The 17,505-nt window shown below is 38.3% G+C and overlaps 3 protein-coding genes across 4 annotated transcripts in view; 1 reads left to right on the top strand and 2 right to left on the bottom strand.

Moving 5' to 3' along the window:
• The window catches only part of LOC144635766 (phosphatidylinositol phosphatase PTPRQ-like), a 38,309-nt gene that overhangs the window by 8,577 nt on the left and 12,227 nt on the right, over positions 1–17,505 (top strand). For both annotated transcript variants that reach the window (XM_078494849.1, XM_078494851.1), the window contains exons 9-13: positions 15–314; positions 1,198–1,494; positions 2,361–2,669; positions 3,200–3,502; positions 16,732–17,031. In XM_078494849.1, coding sequence (XP_078350975.1) covers positions 15–314; positions 1,198–1,494; positions 2,361–2,669; positions 3,200–3,502; positions 16,732–17,031 — 1,509 coding nt within the window. The remainder of the gene's footprint in view (positions 1–14; positions 315–1,197; positions 1,495–2,360; positions 2,670–3,199; positions 3,503–16,731; positions 17,032–17,505) is intronic.
• On the bottom strand, positions 9,356–10,743 carry LOC144635770 (melanocyte-stimulating hormone receptor-like). Its single transcript, XM_078494855.1, has one exon. It carries the CDS (start codon positions 10,301–10,303, stop codon positions 9,380–9,382), a length of 924 nt encoding a protein of 307 aa, XP_078350981.1. The 5' UTR covers positions 10,304–10,743; the 3' UTR covers positions 9,356–9,379.
• LOC144635769 (putative G-protein coupled receptor 45) lies at positions 13,544–15,530 on the bottom strand. Its single transcript, XM_078494854.1, has one exon. It carries the CDS (start codon positions 15,320–15,322, stop codon positions 14,372–14,374), a length of 951 nt encoding a protein of 316 aa, XP_078350980.1. The 5' UTR covers positions 15,323–15,530; the 3' UTR covers positions 13,544–14,371.

The following is a 17,505-nucleotide window of genomic DNA, read 5'->3' as shown; positions in this document are numbered from 1 at the left end:
TCTTTTTCACCCAGCGCCTTTGCACCATCCTGTGCCAATCAAGATGTCCAACATGAGTTCCACAAGCCTTCACGTGGCCTGGGGCGAGGTTCCAGACGCCTATCATCATGGCGAAGTCATGGGATACCGCGTATTTTTGGAAGAGACTGGGCATTCTGGACTCATCGTTGCAAGCGGTTCATTTCCACTTCATGTAAACTCCACAGATTTTACCGGGTTGAAAAAATTTACAAGCTACACGGCTCGCGTTCGCGCATATTCCTTATTTGGCGAGGGACCTGATGGCATGGTCACGACATTAACAGACGAGGATAGTAAGTTTTTATACTTTTTAATATTCTAAGAACACATAATTTTCAATTGTGTTATATTTATATACAAACGTTTTATACCCCCAAATTACATTTCCCAGGCACAAACCCGCTACTGTAGGCTGCCATATTAGATGAAATTGCTTTCAATTTGAATAGTTTTTTGTAACGAGCAACGTATATCTTTGAAAATAGGCATTCTGTGTTTACAAACTTAATTAAAAGCGACCGTCTGTAACTTAAACTAAGCTGTTTTGGTCCCAAAAATTGAAACTCCTCAAACTTTCACAGAAGGAAGGTCCTTTGAGCTCGATCTGATTTACATTTGCGTAGTGGAAGCATTTCTGTTTTGGGGCTCTCGGACGGGTATGACGGGTCATTTTACAACACATTTTTAACAACTCGTCCCAAACAGAAAACCAGACAAAACCATATACTAATTAACTCTGCGGAACAAGTACGTCTTTGTTGTTAATTCTAAGGTGGTTTTGGGATTTGGACAAAAATCGATTTTTTCAGTTACCGAATTTTAACTTCTCCCCTCTTTAAGCTAAATTTGAAGCTAGGAAATAATGGTCAAATTCAAACGACAATACTTCTAATGATAAATGGTTTGAGTTTATAAAACTACATTCCAGAGAAAGAGCAATGTCTTCGCTTTAAATATATGCAATGTAATTTTGGGGCAGTTATAAATCCAAAATTGTACATATATTGTCCTTTTAAAACAAATTTACAGTGAATAACCATAAAGTTAACTGTACCAAACATGTAGTTTTCGTTTGTCCAAGAAAAACAAAAAACAAAAATAACACTCTCGTATAAATTTCAGCCCGCGCTTATGTACGTTTCACTCTCTCCTTCTGTTCAATCCACTCTCTTCTAGTTCCTTCCCAGTCTCCAGCAGATCTTGAACTCTTCAACACAAGCTCGACAACTTTGAAAGCAGTATGGGCCCGAGTCCTTGATTGCTGTCGTCACGGGATTATTCGTGGCTATAGGCTTTTCTTGAGGGACATTAACACTGGGGAATTCGTGGCAAATGAAACGACACCGGCTGGCCAATATGAATTTGAATTTTCCTCTCTGCTGAAATTTTACGGCTACAGCGTTTCCATCTTGGCTTTCACCATAAAAGGAGACGGCCCTTTGAGTGAAGTGTCCGCCATGACAGATGAAGACGGTAATGTGCCAATTTATCTTGAGACAAACACACAAAGATGCGAAATCTTTCAAACTCACTCGAAGATTGTGATAGGCTTTGTGAGTAAAACCAGAGATAAATAAAAATCCTAAAACTACTCGAAGCACTAGGAAAATGTGCTGCTTTTCAATTTATTATTCTAGGCGAACGATCCGATGTTTTAAAAATTTTCGAATTTTCTTGGCCGTCCAACACTCCTTAATTTGTTGCATCCAGGCCTGGTACCAGTTGACAACTATTTTAAAATTCAAAATGGCCGTCACACATACAAAACACAACTTTAAAGCGTAGTTTTTATCTCTCATTTGATGTGAGAGCTCTCATTAGCCTTTTCTGGCAAAAAGTATATGTTTCTTCTGCATATAATAGGTCTTAAAAGATCGACATGTCATCATGGAAAAATTGAAACAGTCATTTCTTAGTTTTATACGAACAGTTTGCATCTTCGAGGAGCTCAATCTATCCATTCTTTTTTGATAGGAATGAAAAGCAGAAATAACTAGAATAACTGTTTTATTTATTCCTGGGAATACGTTATAAGAGGGGCTCGTTCATTCTCGTCCCTATAGCCCTTTTCGTTTCTCTTAGCCGGCGAGGCCCTGACACGAGAAACGAAGGGTTCTGGGGACACAGGATTTCCAGTCCTAGATTCTAGGACTTTCGGTCTTCATGTATGCAGCCAATCAAAAAATTCAAAATTTTTCAAACATCCTGTGTCCCCAGAGCCCTTCTTTTCTCGTGCTAAGGCTTCGCCGGCCTAAAAGAAGCGATAAGGGCTTTGGGGACGAAAATAGGGTTCTTTATAGCGGGTGTTCACTTTACATTTCAAATTGTCTCTTTTCCAGTCCCCATTGGAGCGCCTTTCGATGTGACTGGAAGTAACACAAGCGCCTGGAGCTTGCAGATCACGTGGGACTTTGACCCGAATGTGCGTCACGTGCTCGGCATCCTGCTGGGGTTTCGCGTGCATTACCTGAACGTGAACGACAGCGGCGCATTTTGGGAAGCCAAGACACTGTGGGATCCCCTGGCGCGGGAAACAATACTTACCGGTTTAGAGGAGTACAGAGATTACAACATAACTATCACTGCATTTACAAGGATTGGAGAAGGTGCCAGGAGTCTCTCTATTGTCATAAGAACTGACGAACACGGTAAGACAGTTGTTCGGAGTCCAAATTGCTGAGCGGTAGATGGACCCAACTTTAAAAATCGAAACTTGCGAGCAAATTCTCAGCTGTAGCCAGCTTGTATGCAATTTTGATGTAAGCTTAACATATTTAACCCCGTACTTAGCGTACCTAGTCCTTAACGTTATGCACGTTGAATTGTTGACTGGTATAGCAGTATGTACCATGCAAGATGCGGTCGGTGGGAAGGCTGAAAAGCTTTTGCGTTTATTCCAAATTACCTTAAGGTTACTATTTTTAGCGACTACTAATTTTAGCGATTTTTTCTGAGCAAGATTTAGCGATCATTCAATTTAGCGATTTTCCGAAAATTAAAAAAAGAAACAGTTTTAATATATAGCTAAGATGGAAATAAATGTTCAGTAATAGAACAAAGTCTCCTAAAATTGAACGAACATTATCATTTTTAAAAAGAACAAAGTGAATAGCAAATATTAGAATGTGGGTCCTCGTCGGGGAACTCAGTCATATTCGCCACGATTATTTTATTACAGTTCCCAGGGCTCCTCCAAGTGACGTCATCGCCACAAATACCAGTTCAACAAGCTTACAAGTGAACTGGGACAAGGTTCCCTTCCCTGATCAACTAGGCATCATCCGGGGATACAGAGTATTGATGTGGAGAACCAATCAGAGTGCAGTTATTTTAAGAAATGTCACTCTACTGGTCCCGTCACGTGACATCAGCTTCACTGGATTGGAAAAGTACACTAACTACACCATACAAGTGTTGGCATTCACTGTCAAAGGAAACGGGAATAGAAGTCAACCGATAGTGGTCATTACTGACGAAGATGGTAAGTGAAGATTAAGTAGAGCTACAACTATTGACAATTTTAATCTCGAAATAAATTGGAACATTCTAAAGTAAAAAGAATTAGAATAAAACTAGAACACCTCTGCCCAATCTCCAATACTACGTTAACCGTAAAAGCCACCATCCCACTGAGACCCTCTATTAAGCCTGGTTTTCACTAGCGACGCAAGAATAACAAAATAACACTCTCATACAAATTTCAGCCTTATGTACGTTTCACTCTCTCCTTCTGTTCAACCACTCTCTTCTAGTTCCTTCCCAGTCTCCAGCAGATCTTGAACTCTTCAACACAAGCTCGACAACTTTGAAAGCAGTATGGGCCCGAGTCCTTGATTGTTGTCGACACGGGATTATTCGTGGTTATCGGCTTTTCTTGAGGGACATTAACACTGGGGAATTCGTGGCAAATGAAACGACACCGGCTGGCCAATATGAATTTGAATTTTCCTCTCTGCTGAAATTTTACGGCTACAGCGTTTCCATTTTGGCTTTCACCATAAAAGGAGACGGCCCTTTGAGTGAAGTGTCCGCCATGACAGATGAAGACGGTAATGTGCCAATTTATCTTGAGACAAACACACAAAGATGCGAAATTTTTCAAACTCACTCGAAGATTGTGATAGGCTTTGTGAGTAAAACCAGAGATAAAAAAAACTCCTGAAACTACTTGAAGCACTAGAAAAAGGTGCTTGTTATCTGGAGCCATTAATGGCTCCTGCTTTCCAATTTATTATTCTAGGCGAGCGATCCGATGTTTCGAGAATTTTCGAATTTTCTTGGCCTTAATTTTTTGCATCCAGGCCTGGTACCAGTTAACAACTATTTTAAAATTCAAAATGGCCGTCACACATACAAAACACAACTTTAAAGAGTAGTTTTTATCTTTCATTTGATGTAAGAGCTCTCATTAGCCTTTTCTGGCAAAAATATATGTTTCTTCTGCATTTAAAATGACTATAGGTCTTAAAAGATCGACATGTCATCATGGAAAATTGAAACAGTCATTTCTTAGTTTTATATGAACAGTTTGCATCTTCAAGGAGCTCAATCTATCCATTCTTTTTTGATAGGAATGAAAAGCAGAAATACCTAGAATAACTGTTTTATTTATTCCTGGGACTACGTTATAAGAGGGGCTCGTTCATTCTCGTCCCTATAGCCCTTTTCGTTTCTCTTAGCCGGCGAGGCCCTGGCACGAGAAACAAAGGGTTCTTGGGACACAGGATTTCCAGTCCTAGATTCTAGGACTTTCGGTCTTCATGTATGCAGCCAATCAAAACATTCAAAATTATTCAAACATCCTGTGTCCCCAGAGCCCTTCTTTTCTCGTGCTAAGGCTTCGCCGGCCTAAGAGAAGCGACAAGGGCTTTGGGGACGAGAATAGGGTTCTTTATAGCGGGTGTTCACTTTTCATTTCAAATTGTCTCTTTTCCAGTCCCCATTGGAGCGCCTTTCGATGTGACTGGAAGTAACACAAGCGCCTGGAGCTTGCAGATCACGTGGGACTTTGACCCAAATGTGCGTCACGTGCTCGGCATCCTGCTGGGGTTTCGCGTGCATTACCTGAACGTGAACGACAGCGGCGCATTTTGGGAAGCCAAGACACTGTGGGATCCCCTGGCGCGTGAAACAATACTTACCGGTTTAGAGGAGTACAGAGATTACAACATAACTATCACTGCATTTACAAGGATTGGAGAAGGTGCTAACAGTCTGTCTATTGTCATAAGAACTGACGAACACGGTAAGTTAGTTGTTCGGAGTTTAAACCAAAGCAGTGCGTTGATTAGTTTTTAGGAATCTATACTGACGAGCAAATTCTTAGTTGTCTCTAGCTTGTTGTATAATTTAGATGTAAATTTAACATGTTTAGCCCGTACCAAGCGTGCCTGCTCCTTAGTTATGCCATAAACCTGGTACAACCAATATACATTATTGATGTGACACCATGCGATATACATTCAGTGAGAAGGCTCGAACCTCTTGCGTATATCCCATGAGTTACATTCAACGGCAATTCACATCACAATGTGTCGCATTTGGCATTGGATGAAATAGTTATGTAATGGTTTTGTCGTGGTATAACTGAACACGAATAACCCATTCGTTGCTTGACGTTTTCATTGTAAACCTATCCAAAGTTTTATGTTTAAACTGAAATCACGCGCGTTACTGTTTAATAGGAAACTGTAAACTCCTTACAAATAGCAAAAACATTGTTATATCTCCTCTAATTTTTTTCATTGTAAAAACAGTAAATTCAGCAACAAAAGTAATGAAAAAGTAGAGGGCCACCTACACCAAAGCTCTTTTCGTCGTAAAGACGTAGAAAAGTGGGATCAATTTAGGTTTCTGGGAAACTGCTCACCTACCCCTCCCCAAACCTAACATTAACCCTTACTTATCGCTTTGGGCAAAATGTTAGGTTTGGGGAGGGGTAGGTGAGCAGTTTCCCAGAAACCTAAATTGATCCGAAAAGTGTTCGGTAACAAAAAAGTAAAATGCGAGGAACATTGTACAACAACATGAAAGATACTGAAAGGCAAGAGAATTAAATTACTCATAAAAAGGACGTGGAGGCAGCTGGCAAAAGGCGAAAACGTAAAAATCAGACTCAGCATATTTTTTGTCCCTGAGGCTCCCGTTAATGTCCGTTATTGGATCCCGATAACTCGAACCTTCAAGGGAAATCGCAGATGGTTCGAGATATCGGAAGTTCAGAGTTATCGAGGGTAGAATTAGTGAGAAAATGACTTGGAGGGGATCGAAAAAACTTTGAGTTAGCGGGAGGTTTAGGCTTTTGAGGATTCAAGATATCGAGATTATACTGTTGCTTAAAATCAAATCACATTTTATTTATACACGTGACACTTATGAGTACATACAGTTCTCGTTATTTTTCACAGTTCCCAGGGCTCCTCCAAGTGACGTCATCGCCACAAATACCAGTTCAACCAGCTTACAAGTGAACTGGGGCGAGGTTCCCTTCCCTGATCAACTAGGCATCATCCGGGGATACAGAGTATTGATGTGGAGAACCAATCAGAGTGCAGTTATTTTGAGAAATGTCACTCTACTGGTCCTGTCACGTGACATCAGCTTCTCGGGATTGGAAAAGTACACTAACTACACCATACAAGTGTTTGCATTCACTGTGAAAGGAGAGGGGAATAAAAGTCAGCCGATAGTGGTTATTACTGACGAAGATGGTAAGTGAAGATTGAGTAGAGCTAAAATCAGTGACAAATGTAATCTTAAAAGAATTTGAAATAATTTGAAATAATAAAAAATAAAATTCTATATCCATAGGCATGAATCTTAGTTTAGGAAAGTAAAGCCGGGTCTGACGTAAAGTATATGAAATAATTCATATATGTGAACTGAAGATGAGACGTTAAGTGAAGAAATGATACTCGCAGTGAATTGCAATTAAAGAAATTGCAAAGAAAGAAACCAGAAAAAATTCTGACTTCGATCAACGGGATTCGAACCCGTGACCTCCCCGATACCGGTGCGCTGCTTTGCCAATTACTGAGCTATTGAAGCCACACATTGGGAGCGAGGTCAATTGTGAGTTGTAAATTAGGTCTCTAAATTAGGTCTGTCTATGCTAGTATTCCCCCTCCCGCAAAGCAATGTTTCCTAAAACAATGAAAAAAACTATAAATAAAGATTCTTTCAAATTTACCGTTAGAGACCGTGGCGTTTCTCGATACAACTTCTGATTCCCCCATTTTTGGCTGGTTTGCCTGAAAAAACCCATCTTACCTTACCCCCAGGGGGGTTACTCCGGCTTGTAAATGACGGGGATGATCGAAAAGAGGCAAAACATAGGACCCAAAAAAATCCCTAAGTCTTCCGACATTACCCAAAAAAATCCCTGAACCAAAAATAACCCCCCAAAAAATCCCTTGTCAAATTACCCCTACATTGTCAGGAGGGGCAATAATATAACACAAAGAAAATCATAAAAAATTGAACGCTCGTCTTTGTTTATTCATCATACCATAAAAACGCCAAGGCTGCGCCAATTCACTTTAGTTCGTTTTTAATACCCACAAAATCCCCAATTTAAATCAAGTCACCCAAAAAAATTTTTGCCAAATTTTCCAACCCAAAAAAATCCCGGAATCGAAAATTTCAAACCCAAAAAAATCCTTCGATCATCCCCGTCATTGACAGGCCGGAGTACCCCCCCCCCCCCCTGGGACCTTACCTCATGATAAGTCGCAATTTTCCTTTAAATTTGTGACTTCGACCCCAACACGCTTGTGGAAAAACCAAAAATAGCTCATAGCCTTTTCAATAAAATATTCATCGTTTTCCTTATTGTGGTCTATTGTGTATACAGAATGATTATTCATTTTGCGGTGACATCAGGTCTATTTATTCTTCCCGGAAACTAAAGAGGTGAAAATTAAGGTCAAACATGATGGCTATCTATTGAACGGCCTTCACTATATGCCATGCCATCCGCTTGACTTGTTTTAAGTGTGAAAAATCTTAATATATACCTTATTTTAGGAAATCAACGCTTGTATTAATTAAGGTATTTTAAATTAACGCGACTTAAATTTTCGCGAATTGAAGGAAAAATTACTTCTCCAAAAAGGAAATTAACGCGGAAGAGGGAGTAACATTTTAAAATGAAGGAAACAAAGAAAAAATTGTTGACACAACAGGAACAAGTTATTCCAACACTAGGCGTATAATCTTTAACGGAAACAATGTCAGTGGTACTTTCCCCAAAACGCAGTTCAAGTTCTTCCTCGAGGAAACGAAAGCGAGGATTTTTTCTTTCTCCTCTTGATTAGTGCATTTCATACCTTCCGCCTGACTTTGTTAATGACTGAAAAGCAGATCACTGCAGCCTAACCTGGCTAATGCTGTGATCGATGATACGAAGAGCCACCTTTTGTGAAAAATGCAATGTTGTGAGAAAGGATAATAAAATCAGCTCTAAAGTTTGGTTTCATCCTGTAAAACTTCAGTCCAATATAGGGCACAAACGATATACATTTGAAATAAACTATATACTGTTAATCGTGAAGAATCGTGGTGAAAATGTTTTGAATATTTTGATTTTGATTTTGAGTGTAATAATGACGGGAGGTAACAAAAACATTTACTTTTTACTTTGTATATTTCTTAAATTTAAAAACGAAAGAATTTTCTTAAGGAAATATACTTGCATCACACATCCTTCGAATCATTTTATATATGTAACGCAGTAAAATACAGTTTTCATAAGAAAAAGATTAAAAGTAACTCCCTTTCAGTCATATCTTTATTTAAAATCACAAATAATTCAAGTTACAAAGAAGATAGGTTTGTTAATTTAAAACAATTGAATTTTTACTGTTACTTTTCACTGTAATGTTCTTTGTCGTAACGAATGGTACTAGCCCGGGGGGGGGGGGGTACTCGAAAAAGTTTTGTACGGGGAGGCTCCGCCCGGAGATCTAACCCCTTACCCTTTTATATACCATTTTGATAGAAAAGGTACCCCTTTTGTATACTTTTTATTGCAAAAAGGCACCCCTTTCATATACCTACACGACATCACATTTACCTAAAACAGAAAGTTTTCTTGTCATTTTTATGTAGCGCTTAATAAATTACGACGATACAGCCAAAAGTTGCGTCTACTCGAAATATTTAATGTAAAGGCCTTTTAAAATATCATTATGACAGATTTCCCTACCCTTTTATATACCTAAATTTGTGAAATCCCTACCCTTTTATATACCTGGAGCCTGAAAAAGGTACCCCTTTCGGGCGGAGCCTCCCCGTATAGGCCATTATAGGGAGTACCCCCCCCCCCCGGGGTACTAGCGGGCAAGTACTAACTCAATGATCAAAAAACTATTTGTCTGATTGTGTCCTTCACTGCTTGTCTCACTTCTATCATCTTCCAACAGTAAAGAATCGGATTTAACGACGAGTTTAAATAAATTAAAGTGCATGTATATTCGCCAGCGAGAAAAACAGGTGAAGAAATACCAGTATTTGTCCACAAACTACCTATTATACCATAGGGTAGATAACAAGCAACTAATGTCAACTGCACCCACAGTGTACTGTACACCGCCTTCTTGTATCGCGCTATGTTCAGTGCTTGGCTCGGCTGTTCTTGATGAGTATGGCTTTGGTCTTGTGTTTGATGATGTCGAAGGGATAAGAAAATCTTTGTGTAAGAGACGATCGAAGTTGTTAAGCAGAGCGCTATGATGATATTTCTAGACCATGAGCCAATATGTTCATTCCAAAACCACATTGTTGCAAAGAACGTGCAGGAAACCCAAATGGCTACGACAATCACATATGTTCGTTTTAGAGTTACAACTTGTCTGTATCTCAGCTTCAACAACAGGGCAAGAAGTCTGTCCACGCTTATTGCAGTCAGTGTCAACAGAGACACTCCACACAAAATAAGGCCTGCTATATAACGTGCCACATTTGCATTGGAACAAAGTTCCCAGTGTTCATTCAGTAAAGATATCAAAAATGAAACAGCGAGAGGCTCTGTAATAAGACCAACACAGAGATCAGTTGTAGCCAGACAACGAAACAAGAGTTTGGACGGAGGATGAAGGGAAGACTCCTTGCGAAGCGCAGCTAGGATCAGAGTATTTCCCAGAAATGCGGTAGCGGACAGAAAAATGTTTAGAACTGAGAGGAATATCAAGTGTCCGTGTATTTCAGCGTTTCGAACTTCCGAGCATACCAGTTGTTCAAATGTTTTCTCGTTTCCATCTGCAGTAAAGTTTGCTGTCACCATTATCCCAAGCTACAATATGACTATTTGTGGCAAGAGTTTAACCGCAGCTTAAGTTTTGAAGCAATATTCACTCACTATCACTGAACACTTTTTCACCTGAATGAAATCGTGGCTTGTATGACGAACACTGTAAAACGCCTTTTATTTCCTCTTGTCAAAAAAAATGACGTCCTCTAGACAATGGTGTGATTGATGGAGATGAATTTAATCTCCTCGATTTATCAGAAGTAAGAATCTCAAACTTCCGTCTGAAGACTGAAATCAGTGAAATTGTAGAAATGATTTGATTGGGACGTGATGGAAGCACTGGAGCGTGTGGCTACACTGAATCGAGACGCTGAAGCACATATACTAAATCACTCTGCGCTAAAGCACTGGACATTACGTGCCACCAAGGAATTTTAGAATCTCGTCAAGAATTCCGGCCATTCGTAATCATGGCTTCCAAGGCAACTTTGGATCGGGTCTCTGTGTTTATCACTTCATTATATTTGCTCCAAAGATACTTGAAAGGCAAATATTCTTACCTGATATTGACAGCAAGGCTTATCATTGATTTATTTTTATTGGTCTTGGTTTTTCGTCTTTTTGTGGTTAAATAGTGTCAGCGTCTGAAACAAACAGAAAATACACACAATTAGCAATTATTCGGCTGAGGCGGATAACACCATAATAATTAATAATAATTTATAAATTTATATTGCGCTTTTTAACATATAAATGAGCAAAAGCGCATTACAATATTAAAACTTAAAAACCATCCTCGATCTGCATTATTCTTGATGTCATAGTCAGCCTCATCAAATAATTATTTTATTTCTGATTTATTATTCATTCAAAATATTTCCAGAGCACCAAATACACAAAATGAATTTAATAGGGTTTCCACAGTAGGTAAAGTACACAATATACGACAACTTTCGCTTTTTTTGACAGAAATTGTACCCCTTTTGTAGACCTTTTACTGAAATAAAGTACCCCTTTCATATACCTAAAAGACATGGCATAGACTTAGAACAGGACGTTTTCTTGTCATTTTCATGTAGCACTTAACAAATTAAGATAATACAGCCATAAATTTCGACTGTTCGAAATATTTTATTTTAAAGCCCTTTTATATACCTAAATAACAGATTTCCATACCCTTTCATATAACTTAACTTGTGAAATCCATACCCTTTTATATACCTGAAGCCCGAAAAAGGTACCCCTTTTTCGGTAGTGGCTTATTTCAGTAAAAGGTATACAAAAGGGGTACAATTACTGTGGAAAAAAGCGAAAGTTGTTGTATATTGTGTACTTTACCTACTGTCAAAACCCTATAATTTAATTTTTCTATTATTGGACAATCGTCCAATAATATAAACGACTTCCACTTTACTCGTCAAAACTAAATTTTTAGTTTGGCCCGTGGAAAGTAAGAGCGACACAAAACACTATCACCATTTGCGTCATTTTTGGACTATAGAGCATCATGCATCGCACATTAGACAAATAATTTAAATCACAACTAAGAATTGACCGTCAAGAATATTAAAGGACTTTTTCTTCTAATTACAAATTCATACTCTTTCTAAGGGCAAACAGTATAAAATCCTCACTGCATACTCATTACCTCATCGCATAAGATTAAGTTATGGGAAGGGTTCGCGACTGCTAAGGCAACAGGCATGCAACGAGGATAAAACGTGAAATTCTGTCAACCGCCACCAGGGGAGGTGGGTGGGTCGCGAAAGTTGGCCGTCGTGTCGGAGTACCGTTAAAATGACCACGTTTCAAGCGCAATGACAGGATTTATACTCTTAGACCGCAAAGCATCAATACTGCAACAAGCATGCGCCGAAACGAAGGAATTCGGACATATAATTAGAACTTCTGCTATGAGCTAATTTAAAATTATGCAGTGAGAATAGCTCTGCCAGCTAATTTGCATTTTTTGTTTGCCTGCACCTGCAGAAACAAGTTCCTTGCAAAGAAAAAAAAATGTTGTTAATAATAAAGATGGTAAATTTTAAGCTCGGTAATAAATAATAAAGATAAGATGTTCTACATGACACGAGCATGGGACAAAGAAAAATCCTGAGTCCCCGACGGGAGTCTAACCCATGTATCTGGGAGGCCATGGGTTCGATTCCCGTCGGGGACTCAGAATTTTTCTTTGTCCCATGCTCGTGTCATGTAGAACATCTTATCTTTAAAAAGAATGTTTTTTCTCAATTTATCTAAATAAAAAACTTGAATAGATTGATTTCATTTAACCCGTGAAACAATATCTAGCGGTTAGTGTGTAATAGTCAAAACTAAACAAAAGGAAACAATGGAATTTGCACCTAAAACCTAAAAGTGTAATAACTACTTCACGGAATAAAGTGAAACTACTCTAAAAACTTTTCTTAATTTTATCATTTTAAAATGAAATTCATATATGGGTCCAACGACATTGGACTTGCTAAAATTCACGTCCCCCACCCCCGATTTTTTTTGCGACGTTTGTCTGTACAAACAGGGAATGTTTTTCTCAGGTAAATGTTAAATTAATATTTCACCTATTAGCAAGGACCTGTCTGCCAGTTGTCATTCTCAGTAATAGCTTGCCGTTTCACCAGCTGGAACGTGGTCGTACGCGTTGCAAAGAACAATTTAACGTTTTGCCGTTCAACAAATTAAGACTACCTTCAACTTTTACACCTATAAATTGTTAATTGTAAACCTAAAATAAAACTTTTATTTTTACTCAACCGGGTTGAGAAACTTTATAGAACAATATTTCTTTTAAGCTGAATTTTCGGTTAGAAAACTTGCTGAGTTCTATTTCAAGAGCTTAATGCTTTTATACATTTGTGAATATTCTTTGAATTCTGTTGAAAGAAGAATTAAATACTAAAGGTAGAGTTACGTTTCTCAATAAAAAGCCGGCGAATTTCCGCCTTTGCGTAAAGCCACTTCAGCTGTCATTAATGTATTGCGTAGTAGACTTTCCTATTAGTACGTAGGATGATTTTTAAAAGTTTTCTTCCTCGCAGACCTTAAAATAGAAAAAGAGCATTTTGTCACCTCTCTCTCGCGCGGCGCATATCATTTCTAGTTTTCAAATAAATAAAAGTTACCACAGCCAGAAAACGTCGGTTGCTGAACAGTATAATTGTATATAAGAAAAATTAAGAGACTTTGCAACGTTTTGGTCTAATTTATTCGATCTTTCAGACAAAGGTCTTGTTTATTTATAATTTTAGGCAAAGGTCTAATTTATTCGAAATTTTAGACAAAACTACAAACAAACATTTATTACTGTTACACCTGTAGTATGATGGAGTATGCTGCTAAAGAAGAATGCAAAGGAAAATTCATCTCTTTTTCTCTCAGTAGTAATGTTAAAACCCGTATCTGTATTAATCTTAAAATCTTCGATTTACAGATTCAATTTTAGTTTATTTCAATTCCGTGTTCTGCGTAAAGACTCTATTCAGTTATTAGTTTCAAAACACGACCGTTTCGTCAACAGAAGTAAAATAAATAGAGTGAACTGTCTGTTTCTGTTTCTTCTTTCGTCCTTTTCAATGCCCTTGAGAAACTTTCAATGTTAAGCTTCTTGAAAGATGGTGCGCCACTAACTATATTATGAACAGTTGAAAAGGGACCTGTCTAATAATTTATTTTGTGCTCCATTTCAAAACGTCATGGCTTCAACAAACATGATGTTCTCCATATAAATGGAGACAACTAATAAACTCTAACATTTTAACCTTTGATTCATGAAAAGCGTTACAAAGGGTGTTTCTTGGAGAATTAAAATTAAAACTCCTTTTTGTCTATTTGCAACAAAACTCGGCTTCAGCCCAATTTTGAATTTGAAGGAACAATGTTTTAAGCTACACACAGAAAGATGTTGGAGACGAGAAAAGCAAAGAAATATTTGAAACAATCTCAACACATATAGCTTGGAGCAAAACTTAAGTTTAAAAACTTTGATAGAATGACATAACTTTTTTATCAATACTTAGTGACTAAGCTACGGTATTTCAAATTGCTTGATAAAGCACTGAATATGGAGTATTACAATTAAACGGATCAATAACAAAGTACTTGTCTGATTGTGTCCTTCACTGCTTGTCTCACCGGCCCGATTTTCCAGCAGTAAAGAATCGGGTTTAATGATGAGTTCAAGTAAATTAAAGTCACTGAAAACGCCTTAGCGAGAAACATAAACGAAGATAATTCACCTGGGGTAGTAGCTGTCGGCATCATTGCTCCCACTATACCAACTACAGTATAGGGTAGATAACAAACAACTAATGTAAACTGCAACCACAGTGCACTGGACACTGCACTCTTATATCGCGCCAAATCGAATGGAGAAGACTGGTTAGGTTGTCTAGGATGAGCTTGATGTTGGTGATGACATAGAAAGCAAAAAATCTTCATGTAACACGAGGTGGATATTACAAGACATAATGAAACGACTATATAGCTATACCAAATGGTTATTAAGAAATTCAAAATAAACGCTGCCGCCGCGACGCTAGACACAACCCAAAAGGCAATTACAACTACATACATTCGTTTCAGTGTTACAACTTGTTTGTAGTTCAATCTTAACAGCAGGGCGAGAAGTCTGTCCACGCTTATTGCAGTCATTGTCAACAAAGTTACTCCACTAAAAGTGTAGCCAGCCATGGAACTTGCGAAAAAAGCGAAGGGACATATACTCCAGCGCTTGCTCAACAGAGACAGATCGTACATGGCTTGGAGAGGCTCTGAAATAAGACCAACACAGAGATCAGTTGTCGCCAGGCTTCGAAGCAACAGTTTGGACGGCGGATGAAGGGAAGACTCCTTGCGAAGGGAAACTAGGATTAGTGTGTTTCCCAGAAAGGCGGTAATGGACAAAATGATGTTAATGATGGCAAGAAATTTCATCTGGTGGTGTGTTTCGTCAGCTAAATCTGCCGAGCAATACATTTGCTTCAATGTGCCAGATGTGCTGTGTATTCCATCTCCAGAAGAGTTGGTCGCTGCCATGACTTTGTTATGCGACAACTTCTAGCCTCGGCCGCGGCTGGATTTTTGTTATCTTAATCGCCTCGAGCTCTTGATTTACAATGATGGATTATCTAATAGGCTCTTTACTAGTCACCACTGCCGCTGTTTCCGTAGGATGCCTGGTCCTGTATCTTTTTTATGATGATGAGTTTTATTTTTATTCAAATTAACATGTGATCAAATTTATTTTCCTACCGAAACGTTTTGCATGCGCCAATCCTTATCTTGAAACAAAGACAAAAATAACTCGAAAATGGCTCATTGAATATTTTATGTACGGTGTTGTCAACATGTCTTGAAATTTTATTGCGTTAGGTCTAGAAAACAATGTTTTAATTAACCATGCAGATGGTTTCACAACTAGTGAAAAACTGAATTTATAATCGAATCCTACGCAACCTACATATCGACAGCACAAATTACAAAACAGGAAGTGTTTATCCTCCCACTAAAGCCTAGTTTACAGGAGCAATTTTTATGTGACATATGTATTAAATGTGAGCAATTATAATGTGACATTTTTGTATATATATTTGCTTGTGTAGATGAGAAAATTTGGCCAATTTGTTTGTGACAAATATATTTGTTGACACGCCAGTAAGTTGTCACATACGAAAATTGCTCGTGTATACGACTTGTCGCATAAAACGTGGCAAATACTGCGTCAGCATATGTGGTCCCCAAACTCCCACTTGGCCCTGTGCGCGCGTATCTCTGTGCGTATCTCTACTGACCAAGGTCATTAGTGGCGCACTAAACTTTGAACTGCCGGACAAATAATTGTTGTGTCATCTACACTATCAAATATATTTGTCACATAAAAATTGTCACGTAAAAGTTGCCCGTGTAAACCCGGTTTAAAGCAGATTTATCAGTCTGCGATGACCGCACCGTGTTGTGTTCTTGGGAAGACACCTTAGTCTCACATAATTCTCTCTACCCAGATGTAAACACGGGCGTTATGCAATATTCCTAGTCGCCTAATGCCATGGAAACCGGGGTTTAAGCATGGGGAGCAATAAGTGAATTTATTTTCGAACTTATCGTTTTTACAGCATGTCTGTTTCTTTTTAAATTATCCCCAAAATTGCAAATTTCAGCAATTAACACTTATCGTAAATTAATTCATTGCTCGTAAAGAATAAGATAAATAAAGTGTTAGAAAGATGATCCTTTTACAAATGACGATGACGATGCAGGTGGTAGTTTGTAGACAATTTCTATAAATTGCTGAATTTGTTCACATCTAAATAACCCTGCGAAGAAATAGCGCACATCTGAATACAATGAAACAGGCGTCTCCTATATATATATGTATCAAGTTGGTGCCCTTTAGTGTAGGCTTTTTACTGAGGTTTTGTTATCAATTTTGATGATTTTTTTTTCAGTTCCGACCAGGAGGCCGGCAGGCATCGCCGCATGGAATACAAGTTCAACCTCTATCATGTTGTCATGGCAACCACTAGCTGATCCTTATTACCTCCATGGCATACTACGCGGCTACGCTGTTACGTATAACAGAGTGGACGGCCTGTTACCTGCTGTACAAATAAACACGAGCAGTTCAACCTTGTCGCTAGAGCTGGGAGGTTTGGACGAGTATGTTGAATATAGATTTGAAGTTCGAGCGTTTACGATCAAAGGAGCTGGACCATTTACTTACATCAACTGTCTGACAGATCAAGACGGTAAGACGTTCAAAAGACATTTTTTTTTCTTACTCGCCTTATAGACTTATTATAAATTTATTTAACTCACTTTCAAATGAACTTAAAAAAAACATAGAAAAGCACACTCCTGAGTCAACAATCTGGGAGAAGAGGTTCGTTTAACGCAGGGCAGACCAATATAGTTACAAACTTACAAGTCATTGAGGAATTAGTATAAAAGTAACGTTTTTACAAGAGGATTTTTAACCACGATTTTCATTAAGATATATATGCCGTGTGCCAATACCATTTTTAACTTTACATGTAATAATACCACAAGTTTTAATCACATGCAAGCGTGCGACGATAATTTGCTAATTTTTTGAAAATGTCCAAATTAAAGTCACTTTCATTTAGATTTTGTGCCCAAGTTAACGATTAATTTGGACAGATTGGATTCGGTCTTTCCTAAATTTGGCAGACATCGGAAATTTTTCATCCTATGGCCTGTTC

The sequence above is a fragment of the Oculina patagonica genome, chromosome 13, assembly GCF_052425735.1.
Source record: "Oculina patagonica isolate OP01 chromosome 13, crgOcupat, whole genome shotgun sequence".
Taxonomy (NCBI): domain Eukaryota; kingdom Metazoa; phylum Cnidaria; class Anthozoa; order Scleractinia; family Oculinidae; genus Oculina; species Oculina patagonica.
This window is presented reverse-complemented; position numbering and strand designations above follow the sequence as displayed.

Excerpts from the sequence above, each read along its gene's own strand:
- LOC144635770 (XM_078494855.1), bottom strand. The coding sequence starts at position 10,303 with ATGGTGACAGCAAACTTTACTGCAGATGGAAACGAGAAAACATTTGAA.
- LOC144635769 (XM_078494854.1), bottom strand. The coding sequence starts at position 15,322 with ATGGCAGCGACCAACTCTTCTGGAGATGGAATACACAGCACATCTGGC.